Genomic DNA, 14610 nt, shown 5'->3' on the forward strand with positions numbered 1-14610 from the left:
TTTCAAAAATACATATACTCAAACTTTCTTTTTTCTTATTGTTTTATTTTTTCCTCCCAAAGTGAATTAAATAAGGTGAATGTATTGGGCAACTTTAAACAGTTAACATTCTTCCAATAATTTAACCTTTTTCTTGAAGTGAACAAACATCAACCATTTTATATATGTATATGTAGCCCAGTGAGGATTACTGTATTAAATTAATTAAAATATTATATCTGATGTGTTATAATAGTTGAAGTACTTAACATTAAAACAAAACATAGATATGATTTGTTTCTATTTAAACTGCTTTCAGACACCATTATATTCTTTTTCACTGTTTTGTTATGATTTCCAACAGTTACAGCAGCTTCGGGCGGTTTACGGTAAAGTCCACCAGGTGGCTTCTGGGATACACCTCGCAGGGTGACTCCGTCCCTCCTCGCTCAGGTACGGCTCTCTTCCTTGATCGCTCTCTCGTCACACACACACACACACACACACATCAGCCGCGCTAATGTGAAATAAAATGACTGTCAGACACCACCATGTTTATCCACCGATAATATTTTCACTCTCATATACGGAGCTAACGTACACGACGTGCTTCTCCTTTAGCAGTCAGATCGGGAAAGAAAAAAGAAAGAAACAGGCTCACACTAGACCCTCTTAAATATTACTTAACACAAAAAGACATTAGTAAACAGTGCATAAGCGACATTCAACACTTCACAGAAAGTATTTTAACATTCACTGTAACATTTGAACAATAGAGCATTGGTATATTTGTTTTAACGACACCCACACTTCTCCGTGACAAGCTAATAGGAGAGGAAGATTTTGTGTCCAAGCTACCGGCGGCATTCGGGACTTCAGGCCTGGGTTCTGGACGAACGTCGGTTGCTCAGCCAGTAAGATTGTTCCTACACCAAGGATTTCCGCAGAGTCCAACTTTTTCTTAGCTCAAGTCAACACTAACTGTGCACAAATAAATTAGTGGGCCCACAGCTGCAGAAATAACAAATTAATTTCTGGCCAGAATATTTTTTTATTATTTTGGTTGGGGAAATTTTGTACAAATTGTCAACTGTTTTTTTTTTTTATTTTGTCAAATAATAATTTTGATATCGAAAGACAATACACCTATGAGTTTCTGTGTGTGCACCACTCAATTCATAACTGTGTCCTCGGGCACTGCATATTTCTATTTTATTTGAAGTGGTGATCTCTGACCCTGTTGAATTTATGTGAACCCATTTACATGTAAGTTTACGGGTTAAAGTATAACCTGGTTACATAGGACAGAGGGCTACAGGGGATGACGTGATTTGAGACATAAAGCACACTACAGAGCTCCAGAAAAAATTATAAAAAAGATCTGTTAAGGTGTGAATGTGAGATTGATTTGTTGTTTGTCTCCATGTGTGGCCCTGCAATGGACTGAGTTATGTAGGTTCTCATAAACCAGTTATATTGTATTAGTTTTAAGTAGTTTGTGTTTGTGCTTTTGCGCATACTAAACTCCACTCCTCTTTTGAAATGTCCTCTTCGACGTAGTACAATAATAATTGTTTAAATAGAATAATCATTGAATCCCTAATCCAAACAAGTTTCATGTAATTTAATGTACAGTAAAAAACACAAATGTTGGGTATAGGCCTGAATTATCTTTTATATATATGACAGAACATACTGTATATGTCCCTACCCCTTTCTTTAAGGAACATCTATCTGTCTGTCCTTCTGTCATCTCAGTCCAACCATGGGAACTGGTATGAAATCCAAACCAAAGTTCCAACTTTTCTGTCAGGAACTGCACCAATAAGACACAGCATTGAAAGGATGCACATAAATTCACTGACGTAATTAACAGACATATCATTTTACTTTACACCTTTTTTGTACAGCTGTTATTACATCCACTTTACATGAACCACCAAAGGGATTGAGCATAATTACAACATGACACATCCATGACACATCCATGTAGGGGCAGATGCGGTCAAATGATGATGTCTCACTGTTCCGATTCGAATCAAGCCAATGAAGCATGGACATTTGTATTTGTTATTTAAGGTCCACAAAGATCAGTGAAATAAAAATATGCTGGGGCTGTTATCAAATATATTAACTTTGTATTCTCATTGTTGCCTCACATTTTTAATCTTTTGGTTGTAGTGAACATGCAAATTAAATCTCTATGAATATCATAGCAATCTCCTTTTACAAACAGCTCACTGATATGCTCATGTCCACCTCTTCCACCCACCTTTTGGGGTTTTGGGGACAGTGTGTAACACAGAATTGTCCTTAAGCTGTACATACAGCTGTGCTGTAGGCGTTCTCTTATTCCTTCACACAGGCCAATATACAGTGCAACTCTTCATAGCCCAGAGCTAATGTAATCATTTAGATGGAGCAGGAATGGCCAGTATCAGCCTGTTGTGCTCTCTGAGCCGAGCATCTAGTGTCTCTGTGGTGAGTTGTAGCTCTGCTAGCTGAGTCTGTAGGCTCATGATGGTCTCATTCAATTCGTCCTCTTTGCGGCGAGAGTTGGCAGCCTGCCTGCTGTACTCCAGCACCATGCATCCACCACCAATGAGGAAGATGATCGCCTCTCCCAGCAACTCCGCACCCAGTTCTGCGGCCGCGTCCTCATTCAGTGGCTTGATAGTGGAACCTCGAAAGCCCATGATCCGCATCTTTGTTCTCATCTCAATCCAATGGTAAACTGGAAGGACAACAAGCATGCAATACACAAATGGAAATTGGGTGAAAATGGGGGTGGAAATAGCAGGGTGACTCACAATGTGGTCGTTAATATTCCCAAATTGTCAAAAGAGTAGGCAAAATCAATCAAAATATTATAAACTAAATCATAAATAAACAATGAATAACCTGCTGTTGAGAATTAAGCAGAAATACAATATGTAGACTTTAAATATAGACTACATTCTTACCTCTTGCATTGATTTTGAAATAAAAAATAAAATAAGTGAAAGAAATAAGTGCAATATATGGAAAAACACGGGTCAGAGGTTCACTAAACTTAAGTGTTCCGCTGCTTTTCCAAAATCCAAATTGTCTAAGTATTTGTCTTGTTTGACATTTCATTACATTTTATGCATGTTATATAAAAGGTATATATTTGTTGTGGATCCCACACAGTATTTGGTAAGCACTCTGATACACAATGTATGTTGGATATTTGGTGATAATCATAACACAAGAATTATGATGCCAATATATTGATTGCTGTATTGATATTTTGTCCCATCCCTTGGCACAATAACATGATGTATTATAATTACATCTCTGACAAGAAAAAACTGTAGTGTTCCAGCTCTAACACAAATCTCTCTAACATTATTTATTTAAGTAACCCCCCAACTCTGTACATCTGTTATGGGTTCCTCTACAACTGCCATGGGCTTTGCGTTGTGTTTTACTATAACTATATGATATAAAAATAATAATAATTATTATTATTTTATTTTGTTTAATCCACAAGCCAAATATATTCACTTTACTGTCACAGAGATAAGAAACGAGGAAATATACGTTACATTTAAGAATCGGAAATCAAATTGTGATTCTGATTTGAAAACGATGAATTGTTCAGCTCGATTTTTAACTACCACTGTATGTATGAATAACACAGATCCGTGCCGAGTCTAATTCTATCCACCTGATATTACCAGAGGTTTATGACCAGAGGTAAAACACCCAGGTTGTCCTCGATGTCCTGCTCTGATAAAAAGAAATGCCTTAATAAAACAACCTGCTCAATGACAGGGACGACCCGCCCTCTTCAAACTGTCCTTGCTGCTATTGGTCGACGAGATAATCCCACGAACGCCATTGGATAAGCGGTTTGGCAAGACACAATCTGATTGGCTGTTGCAGCCCTTCCTTATCCAGCCAACGTCCGGGCGTAGGACATAGAATTAGCGGTCAATGGTAGCCTTTTAGCTTGGTTACTCACACTGTGCCGGCGGCAGACATATGTAGTTTTTGAAGAATTCGCTTCTCACGGCTCCTGCTTTTATTCGGTTCGCCAAAGGCTTGCCCATCTGCTTCACCCCGAGATAGAGGAGCTTGGCGATGGGGAAGGCACCGACAACCATCCTGGCGGAAACGCTACGCCACTCGGTTCTCTTCTTCTAATAACTATTTCCGGCAATTTGTACACAGAGAGATGCAATGCTGCCCTCCACAGGAGGAAAAATCAGTCCTCAGTTCAAGTCTGTTAAAACAGAAAAACACGTCATTATTGCCTGTAATATGAAAGAAATCACAATATATTCAACAAGGGGAGCTACACAAACAAAATATAAATAAATAAAATAAAAATTGACAATTAAACCCTGATGGAACAGATATGGACAAATGGGAAACAAATACAGCTAATATGCCACCATAAATTTTTATAATTCTTCAACATTGGCATTATCCATCTTTCCACCCACAGCCTTGTGTTCACACAATCTTCATTAACATTAATATTAAATCTAGTTGGTTTTACTGTTATGGTAACTATCTGCCTCTCTTCTATTATATGTTCTGCATTTCTGTGACTTATTTACATGTTTCCACACTTTTTTTGCTGAACCTGTGTCTGTACATGTGACACCTACTGCAAGTCTGTCCATCCTGGGTGAGGGATCCCTCCTCTGTGGCTCTTCCTGAAGTTTCTCCCATTTTTTTTTTTGTTTGGTGGAGTTTTTCCTCATTCAGTGTGAGGTCTAAGGACAAACTGTGTTTGTGATGTTGGGCTAAATGAATGAAGCTGACTTGACTGACTCTCCTCTCCTCAGTCTCATCCTTCTTCATCGCCCCTCAAAGTTCTTGTTCTTCCTTTAAGTTCGGACAGGCTGCACACTAAAGACATGCAACGCTGCGCTTCACATTTCAAAATACCAAATCACATTTTGAAAATCTGAAATCTGAAAAGACAAGACACTTATGACCTCAGAGGTCATTCTGCCTCTCTGAGGTTATATTGTGTCTTTTGTGCCTTTGATGTGTCTTAGAATAGAATCAGAAATCATAGGAGAAAGGGGTTTTATTCAGTTATAAAGTTGTAGAATTGTGTCAAACATGGAAATGATGATGTTTTCAAATGTCTTGTTTTGTCCACAAACCAAAATGATTCAGTTTGAATCATTTCTTTGTTATATGGCGCAAAGAAATGAAGAAAATATTCACATTTAAGAAATCTTGTTTTAATAATGGAAAACGCTTTAATACGATTGATCGATTATCAAAATAGTTGAGTAATGGATTAATAATCGATTAACTGGGTAATTGTTTCAGGAGGCAGGTGTTGAGATCCACCACTCATATTAACCATCATTTTAATTAATAAAAAATACATTTACCTGCTCCGTATATGCCTTTAAAAAACTTCTTGCATCTTCTGACCAAAAGTTCCAGTCTTCGTCTTTTAGTAGCTGAGGAGTAAACTTGTCAAGTGCAGCAAAGAAGGTAAATGGTACATTTTGAGTCACACCATATTAATCAACTCAAGGTTATCCAAATCAAGTGCTACTAAAATGATTACTCTGACTTTGTGTGAAACTCTGCTAAACCATCAGTGCCACAGCCTGCTACTGCAGCAGCTTCACTTACATCTGAAAAGTCTTCTGGTTCATGTTCAATGTCACCTTCCTGAGAAACATTTGCAACATTTTGCACCAATTTTGCAATCAATCATTTTTGGTGACCCTTGCAATTGTGTGAATTGAATGTGGAATACGCCTTTGCTTTGAACTTGCAGCCCCTGAATGGACACCACTTCTTTTCACTCTTAAATGAGCCCTGAGATGAGTTCACATACAGTATCTCTCTCGACAAATGGCTGCTTAAACTCACACACACAGGGCAATGGAAGTTGATGTTCAAATCATGACTATTCCACTCTACCACTACACCGCTAATGTATTCTTGACAAATGTACTTTCAATTAATTAAAAGTACTAAATATACACACACACAGTTACTGTACAGGCAAGGTAAAGGAGACCACAGAAAAAACTTCTCGCCAAATTGTACATGCAAACAAGAAGCAAAATTTCTTAGAACTCATTTGGGATGCGATTTTCCATTACTATATTAAAACATACAGACAGAGGCTATAATAATGTGCAATATAAAGTGTCTTATATTCTTTTTTTTTAGCACAACCTAGGCAGTCTGATGAAATTTTGACCAACTATATAAACACACCTGAGCAAAAAGCAAAAAACATTTGTTCTAAACATTTATTCTAAAACTGCAAACTAAATATATATGTATAATATATGTGTATACATTTGTCCATTTTTGTGGACTTAAATGAGTCTTTGTTGTGTGTTTTTTTTAACACTGTCCTTTGAAAAGTCCGCCTTTTTCTTGGTCGCAGTTTACATCACGTCACGGGTGAGAACAGCTGATCGGTGACGTCATCCAGGCGCAGCAGGTTGACAACACAGCAGCAGCGGCGGCGGCAGAGACACAAGTTTCCCCTTGTGAAGTCAAAGTGGACACGGACTCAGTGCAGACAGACAGACAGACAGACAGAGATGCCGATCTACTGCTGCGTGTTCCACTGTGACAATGACAGCGACGCGACTGGACTCTACAAGTAAGTGAGGTGTCGGTTTATTCAGAGACCAAACTTGCCTCGTTGTTTGTTTTCAACGCGAGATGAAGTGACACAGAAGTCACCGTGTTCTTTCTTCAACGTGAACAACGTGAGTGACACAGCGCAGTGCGGTCACGTGGTATCTTCTTGTATTGTGATTAAATCACAGAGTGACAAAACACCTTTACTGGAACCACACAACGAAAGATGTAACAGCACATTTATTTGTTTTTTTTTGTTTGTTGTGTGTGTGTGTTTTTTTTTTAAATGTAGCCAAAGTAATTCTGAAGCTGAGTCAAAATGTTTTCATTGTTGTTGTTTTTCCGGAGAAACAGAAACTCAGGGACCAGAATATGTCTGCTCAGTACTATAATATGTATAATAATATGTTAATTTGTCTCTGTGTTTACTTTTTTAATGATTAAACTATGGCTAAAACAACTTACTTCATTAATCAATTACTACATTAATTTTTATTATCGATCCTTTCCAGGTTTGGACCAATTAATCAATTATTAAAATAATCAGCCCTAAATTTAACCAAGCTCAAGCTGTGTTTTTAAAACAGAATTAAAGCAGATCTTAAATGTGTCTTTCTTTGCTCCACATTATAAAGAAAACATGACGATTGAATAATTGTGCTTTGTGGATAAAAGCAACACCATCAACATTTTATTGACCAAACATCTCATCAATTAATCAAGAAAATACACACATTAATTGCTTGATTGAGATTGCAGATGTTGTGGTTATCACTGGGGTTTTGCAGTAATCTCATCAGCAGGAATGAAATGGATTCAATAAAATATGAAGCAGTGAAGTCGTGACAGTGTTGCTGTCCTTAAGTAGAAAATTCACATCTCTACTTTACTTTGTTATTTACCAACCTTTACTTTTACTCCACTACATTTCCTCTAACTATATTTGTTACTCATTAAATAAAATCAGAAGAAGAAGAGTTGGTATTATGGTCTGTATTTATATAGAGCTTTTCTAATCTAGTCTATGAGCTACTTTACACATCTTTCATACCCATTCATTCACACCCTTCAACATACAGACGAGCAGAGCCAGGAATTTAATCTACAACCTCCACCTACCACTGAGCCGCCATGGCACAATCCTAACTCCTCTCTTTTTTAATACTTTTACTTCTAAAACTTAAGTACATGTTATATCAGCAAATGACTTTTGATACTTAAGTACAGTAAATGTCATATACTTTAAGACTTTTACTTAAGTAATATTATAAAAAGTAATTTTCTGATAAGATACTTTCCCTTTAAGGTACTTTATAAAAGCGATAGTCTCTGCGGCTGCTACCAACACTGTGGCTTTGTTTGTTTTTAATGAGGCATCACCTGAAAATATCCTCACACAACAGTTCTGAGCATGCAACGGTGGAATCATATCACACTCTGTTGCTACCGAGGCATCAGATTGCCGAGGTTGTGCTGAAAAAAAAAGAATACAAGACACTCTATATTGCACATAATTATAGTCTCTGTACATACTGTATGTTATAACATAGTAATAGAAAAAAGCATCCGGAATGCTCTGTGTTCTAAGGGTTAAAAATTATTACGGTGTGATATTTGTTTTCTTCAGTCTGTAGAATATGATCAGGACAATATTTCACCTAAAATGTTAATTTGACGCACATATTGGCTTTAAGAAATATTGTGCCTTCTTGAAAATTGCAGTGGGCCTTATTGCGATTTCGATAATATTTCAGTTAATTGTTCAGCCCTATTCCAAATTAGATAACTTGCTGTCAATAGAACAGCAAACAGTATTTCTGATTTGAAGTACCACCAAGTACCAAGCTCTCGTACCACTGGTGGTACACGTACCGCAGTTTGAGAACTGTGGCTCTAAAGGAAGATCCTGAACGCGTCTCACATTATGTTTCAGGTTCCCACTACATGACCCGGCGCAGCTGCAGCAGTGGCTGAGGAACATGGGACGTGAGAACTGGACTCCCTCTCCACATCACCACATCTGCCAGGAACATTTTGCTCCTTCGTGTTTCAAGGAGCGATGGGGGGTCCGTTACCTTGACAACGACGCTGTTCCCACAGTCTTCCAAAAGGCAGAGGTAAAAATTCAAGTACATCTTAATAAAATATTTTGTCATAGCAATGCTGTAAGCTGCTATGTCCCATTATCATTTACACAACAGGGTAAGAGAAGCAGAAAGTTTTTGTAGACATGGGCCATTGAAAGTGCTTGAATTTGATATTTAGAGCGACTAACGTTACGCAAGTGAGAGCCGATGACGACGTGATGCCGGGGAAATGAAAATTCCAAGATCTCTGTCTCACTAAAGAAAAATACAAAGACTGACTTTGACCAAGATCCCAAGGACAATCACTTGTCCAGATGCAGAGCAAATCAATAAAAGTGGACGCCCTGATTTAAGCGATTCTTACAAGTTGCCTTCACATTTTAAGCTGTGTCGGCACATTCGGTACTTGAAACTGAAGGAATTGGTCCTGGAAAGTCCTTGAATTTGATGTCAACCAAGGTGTGGGAACCCTGAAACACATTTTTGTACCACTTTGTTCAATGAATTACCCAGAGATTTCTGTGCAAACACACACATTTTTCAGGGGTCATTTTGTTTTCGATTTTCTATGATTTTGGCGACACATTTCTGTCTCTCATTTCAACGTTTTCTTTTCATTTTTAAAGTGTAAGTGTCTACATTTAAAGGGTATTTTTTGGCAGTAATTGAATATAATGATGATTCATTTGCTTCAGTTAGTTTCTAATCAAAGTGGTTGTGATTGTTAGGAATAGTGCAGTAAAAGCTGGTATGAAATAATCACTTTTGCTTCTGTCTAGAAACGGAAAGCGACAGAACAGCACGAGGAGTCAAAGAGGCTGAGAGCTGACGGCAATCAAAGCCTGACGGTGTCGGGTGACAGGACGGGGGCTGTCGACGCTGTCGAGAGGCAGAGCGCGTCGCGCGCGGTCCAACTGTACGAGATCACCATCGACCCATGTGACGCCGGTCTAGTGGAGTTGAGCGACTCCTATCTTCACACAGACCTGAACACGCTGGCATCAGCAGATGGGTTTGAAACAAGGGGGAATATTCCTTTAACTGTATTCCAGACAGTAGACGGTACGAGTTACAGCGGAGAGAACGCAGAGGTGGTAGTGATGTCTGAAGGCCCTGCTGGTCAAGGGCAAGACGAGCCTATGAGTGGAATCAATGCTGTCACTTTAATATGGGGCCGTGGGCTGCTCATGAAAGACTCCACCCTTCGCTGTACACATGAGACCGTGGCCTCGCTCACAGTCGAAGACGTGACCCTCTCCACTGAGGACTTATTTGACACGCAAGAAGGCCACAAAACCCAAGTCACCGTCTACTTTGAGACCATACCAGTTTTCCCCTTTGAGACCGCGCCCCGCTTCACCTCCCACCCGGAAACAGTACTGACGTCAGCTCTGAGCTCCAGGCCCATTCCGTCTACACTGCCGCTCGTGTCCAAATACACGCCGCCACCTCCACCCTCGTACCAGGTCGTCACCATGGAGACGTTCGACACAGACCATGGAGAGGGAAGTGCTGGCGAACCGGAGGACGATAGCATGGATCATCAGGATCACCAGCTGGAGGAGCATTGGTGGGAACCAGGAACCTGTGTTTTTATTCAGGGAACATTCTTTTGAACTAGTGAAATCATATCAAATCAAGTTTTTATTTGCTTTTCTTCATATATTACATATTTTAAAATGCTTTTTGTGCAGAATCAAAAAATCAAAACATTTATTTTTGTCAGAGTGTGTGTCAGTGCGTCATACAGTCCGAATCTGAATCTAGCCAAATTTGAATATGTCTTTTAATCGCTGTATTGCAGCTTTAACACATTTCTCAACATGTCATTTTACATGTACAGCTACCATAAGAACACGCCGAGTCAGGAGCAGCTGGTCTCCGTCGAGGTGGAGCTGCAGAAGAAGCAGCGTCGCCACCGACACCTGAAAAGGATTCTCGGTCTGGAAAACACGGTCGGCCAGCTGAGGCAAAGCAACCTGCACATCGAGGAGCGAGTACAGCTGCTCGAGAAGGTACAACGAACCGTGGATTATTTTCAAATAAACTACCTTTCTGTAGACCTTAACCCTCCTTTCTGTTGGAGGTTGACGTAGCTGTAATCTTGTGTAGATGTTGGTGGTTGAAGGTCAATGGTCAAGATCACAGTGACCAGTGAATATTAAATTGAGCATTATTATAATTTTTTTTTAACCTAGGCTTGCATACAGACCAGTGCATCTGTGGCAGATGCCGTTGAGACCGTGGCCATCCTTTGCGAAGAGGACAGCGCCGCTTACCTCTACACTCTACTCACTGACGTACAGGAAAACCTGTGAGGCACCAGTGTACACTGAACATCTGTGTGTGTGTGTGTGTCTATTGTGCCAAAAATAATGAGACATGGTGAATGTTCTTATGTAGTGATGCAATATTTCCCCCTGATCTGTGGGTAAAGAGAGAGACAGTGTGGTGGTGGCGGGTCTTCTGAGTGTAATATGTGACGATGATGAATGTGTTTATATTAAGGGCTTCACCCTCTTCCCACGACCTTTAGTCAACCCTTCCTTGTGTTTGATGTATTAAAGTTTTTTGTGATACCTGCCTCTGCTGTGTCATTTCTGTAGCTTCTGTGAATGCACAGCGAGGAGCCAAAGATCATACGACGTGACAGTTCGGTTTAACCAGCACTGATTTTCTCCCTCTGAAAGCCGGAGGAATTAAATGACACAGTCTTCACACCCTCCTTTGTGAAAGTAAAGTAAATAGTTGCAGGTGTGACAGGTGAAAGTTGAAAAGCTTATTTCCATGTTTGGTGGAGGAGGGATGACGGTATGGGGCTGTTTTTTCAGGCTTTGGTCTCTTGGCCCCTTATCTCCAATGAAGGAATGAAATCAGCATACCAAGACATTTTGGACAATGCTAAGCTTCCAACTTTGTGGCAACAGTTTGAGGAAGGCCCTTTTCTGTTCCAACATGAACAAAACAAGTACTATAAAGACATGGTTTGACGAGTTTGTTGTGGAAGAACTTGACTGACCTGCACAGAGCCCTGACCTTAACCCCATCGAGCACATTTGGGATGAACTGGAACAGAGTGAAGACATCCATGACTCACCTGCAACATTAAAGCCTGTTTAGCACTTTGGAGCCTAAATACAAATGTAACTGGTGGGGTCACACAGAAATTGCAAGCGCATTTCAAGTGACTAAATAGAATAAAAGCATAAGTGATGAAAAGTGATGATGTCATGTATCTCTTTTCCCTTGTGTATCACAGTAGAAAGGCAAAAGGCAACATGGGAGAAACACAGGGGCACCCACAAAAACGGAATAAATAGGGAAACATACAAACAACTGAACTGAATTTCCACAGGAAAAAATATATTGTGTATAATTATACATAACACATATTACAAAATAATAACAAATATTGTAACAAAAATGATCAAGAACAAAATCACTTTTTGCTATATCACATGAATTTTTTTCATGTGATATAGCACACCTAAATGTCAAATGTCAAAATGTCAACAACTCCAGATTTGTCCTGCAGGTTTTAGTATGACCACACGAGGGCAGCAAAATGTTTTTAGGGCTCAAGCATTGAGTGGTGTGGATGCATCAAACCAAACTTGGGCACATTTAAGTCCACTCCTCTGTTGTTGACGTTTTAACTCAACTATACATCAAAATGTCAACTGAAGTAAACGACTACAAGTCTTTGCCCAGTAAACCTTTAATATTCCTGGAAAAACAAACTAATGTCTTTGAAATGTCAAACTTTTTGCCTCAAAAACAAAAACATTTTGTTTTTCACGCAGATGTTCCCGTCAGTGTGGAAAAAATGGCATCTTGCAACATCTGTTTTTCTCTTACGAAACAAATCTCTGCAAACATTTCTATCTTGTTCAGATAACGGTTACAAATTCCCCAAATTTTTCCTCAATAACGGATTTCTGACACAAGTTTGAAATCTGCTTCTGCACAAACGGCTGAAATCCTGCACCCTGATCTATGTTTTCACTTAGTAGAATACAATAGAATAGAACAGAATGTCTCGATTGTCATAATATTAGTCACACTCACACCGCTAAGCATTTATTTGCTTTTTAAAATAAGAATTATACATTATTATATTCTACTTTCATTGAGCTGAGCCCCCCCCACACACACACACACCTACCTCTAAACTAATTATTGATATCAAATATAAATTCATTTTTAACCCTTTAAATTTGAATTTAAAGGGTTAATTTGGGTGGGTCTTTAAAAGTGATTTAAAATGTTCAATGGTGGAGGCAGATTTAATTTCCATGGGGTAACACAGCTACAGAAAAGGCCCACTCGCCCCAGGTTTTTAGTCTGGATTTTGGTCTAAAGGCAGCCTGTTATTAGCCAACGATATGAGTGAACTCTGTGGAAGAATGTTGTAGTTCCTTTTGTGGCGTCGATGTGAAATCAGTAGAAATGATTTAACAGAGGTGACATTCATCCTGTTGTAAGGTGACACACCTTCAAAATAATCTTGGAGATTGAACTCCATCATTGTGTCACTTTAAGTCAGAGTGACAACGGCCTTTGTTAAAGCAGCTTCTGTGTACAAACTGTTTTATGGCGAGAAGTTTTTTTTTTTGCCCTCTGCTACACTCACCGGGCCTCTTTAAGATTTATGTGTCTTTAGGAATTGTGTCCTTCAACGTCTTTTTCTCTTATTTAGAGATAGTTTTCTGCATAACTTGGTTGTTTAAGTTACTATTGCCTTTTTTGTCATCTTGAACAATTTTGGCCATTTTCCTCTGAAGACATCAAACACCATTTTCTGGAAAATTTCCCTTTTTCAGACCCTATTCTGTAAACTCTGGAGGCAGGTCTGTGTGAAAATCCCACTGTATCAGCAGTTTCTGAAATCATACTCAAACCAGCCCTTCTGGCACCACATTCAAAACCCCTTCACTTGCCTTTCTTCACCATTCTCATGCTCACTTTGAACTTTTATAACTTTACAATTAGTTGATGACACATGATTAGCTGATTAGATGTTGGCATTAAAGGTGCAGTGTGCATAATTTAGCAACATTGGTGAAGTTGTATGTTGCAGCTGAATATTCCTCAGGTAGTAATTCATTGTACTCTTAAAAAAGAAAGAAAGTATAATTACTGTATCTATAATTTCTGAATTTGAATTTTCTCAAAAAAAAACCACTGCTCTGCCAGTCCATTTGGCACAGCAGTGTTTTTTTTTGTCTCTGTTCTGCCAAACAGACACTGCAGGAATGTAAAGGGAGGGATCTAGATTTATCTGCAGGTACATTAGAACATAAATCTGCCTCACCAATATCCGAAAACACACACACACAGACACACACACACACACGTTTGCTCAGATACTCTACTTGGGAAACTGCAATGACTTCATTTGGACAGACTAAACACAGTGTAATCCCTAACCTCAACCTGTTAACCCTCACCTTAACTTAATCACAATTCAAATATTAGCCCTAACCATAACTAGTTCCTCAGAAACCAGGTTCTGCCTCATGAGGCCCAGGATTTGTTGTTTATGACTACTGGTCCTGACAAGGTCAGTGTTTATGCCAGAAAAGGTCGTAAAGAGGTAACAGAGAAAGAGAGGTTCTGCCAGGACAACCTGACTTGAAATCAACTATTGCACACAGCTTAGAGTGTTTTACAATCACGTTCACACTAGGTTCACAACTTTGATGTAATTTTTCTAAAACTGTAGATCAGGGGTGTCGAACATACGGCCCGGGGGCCAGAACCGGCCCGTCAGAGGGTCCAATCCGGCCCACAGGATGAATTTGTTAAAATTTCACACTACGATTACAATCTAAACGTAATGTCAAATGCAATATTTTTCACTTCCAGATACCTGTGACTAAATGTTTGTGCCTTTCTAGATCCAGTGTGATGTGTAAATAGTAAATTTATGCAT

General features: G+C 39.2%; 2 protein-coding genes across 2 annotated transcripts; one reads left to right on the forward strand and one right to left on the reverse strand.

Annotated features, from left to right (window-relative positions):
- Positions 1-343: 343 nt before the first annotated feature.
- On the forward strand, positions 344-11258 carry LOC122772983 (THAP domain-containing protein 5-like). Its single transcript, XM_044031332.1, has 6 exons — positions 344-432; positions 6386-6607; positions 8522-8705; positions 9455-10245; positions 10519-10690; positions 10874-11258. Exons 2-6 carry the CDS (start codon positions 6546-6548, stop codon positions 10991-10993), a joined length of 1329 nt encoding a protein of 442 aa, XP_043887267.1. The 5' UTR covers positions 344-432; positions 6386-6545; the 3' UTR covers positions 10994-11258.
- On the reverse strand, positions 1846-4132 carry opa3 (outer mitochondrial membrane lipid metabolism regulator OPA3). The gene is made up of 2 exons (XM_044031340.1): positions 3968-4132; positions 1846-2713 (listed from the first exon to the last, which is right to left on the reverse strand). Exons 1-2 carry the CDS (start codon positions 4107-4109, stop codon positions 2388-2390), a joined length of 468 nt encoding a protein of 155 aa, XP_043887275.1. The 5' UTR covers positions 4110-4132; the 3' UTR covers positions 1846-2387.
- Positions 11259-14610: the final 3352 nt, after the last annotated feature.

Source organism: Solea senegalensis, linkage group LG8 (genome assembly GCF_019176455.1).
Source record: "Solea senegalensis isolate Sse05_10M linkage group LG8, IFAPA_SoseM_1, whole genome shotgun sequence".
Classification (NCBI taxonomy): Eukaryota; Metazoa; Chordata; class Actinopteri; order Pleuronectiformes; family Soleidae; genus Solea; species Solea senegalensis.

Excerpts from the sequence above, each read along its gene's own strand:
- opa3 (XM_044031340.1), bottom strand. The coding sequence starts at position 4,109 with ATGGTTGTCGGTGCCTTCCCCATCGCCAAGCTCCTCTATCTCGGGGTG. Across the intron at positions 2,714-3,967 it reads ATGTCTGCCGCCGGCACAGT|TTTACCATTGGATTGAGATG; the intron begins GTGAGTAACCAA and ends TTGTCCTTCCAG.
- LOC122772983 (XM_044031332.1), top strand. The coding sequence starts at position 6,546 with ATGCCGATCTACTGCTGCGTGTTCCACTGTGACAATGACAGCGACGCG. Across the intron at positions 8,706-9,454 it reads CAGTCTTCCAAAAGGCAGAG|AAACGGAAAGCGACAGAACA; the intron begins GTAAAAATTCAA and ends GCTTCTGTCTAG. Across the intron at positions 10,691-10,873 it reads GAGTACAGCTGCTCGAGAAG|GCTTGCATACAGACCAGTGC; the intron begins GTACAACGAACC and ends TTTTTAACCTAG.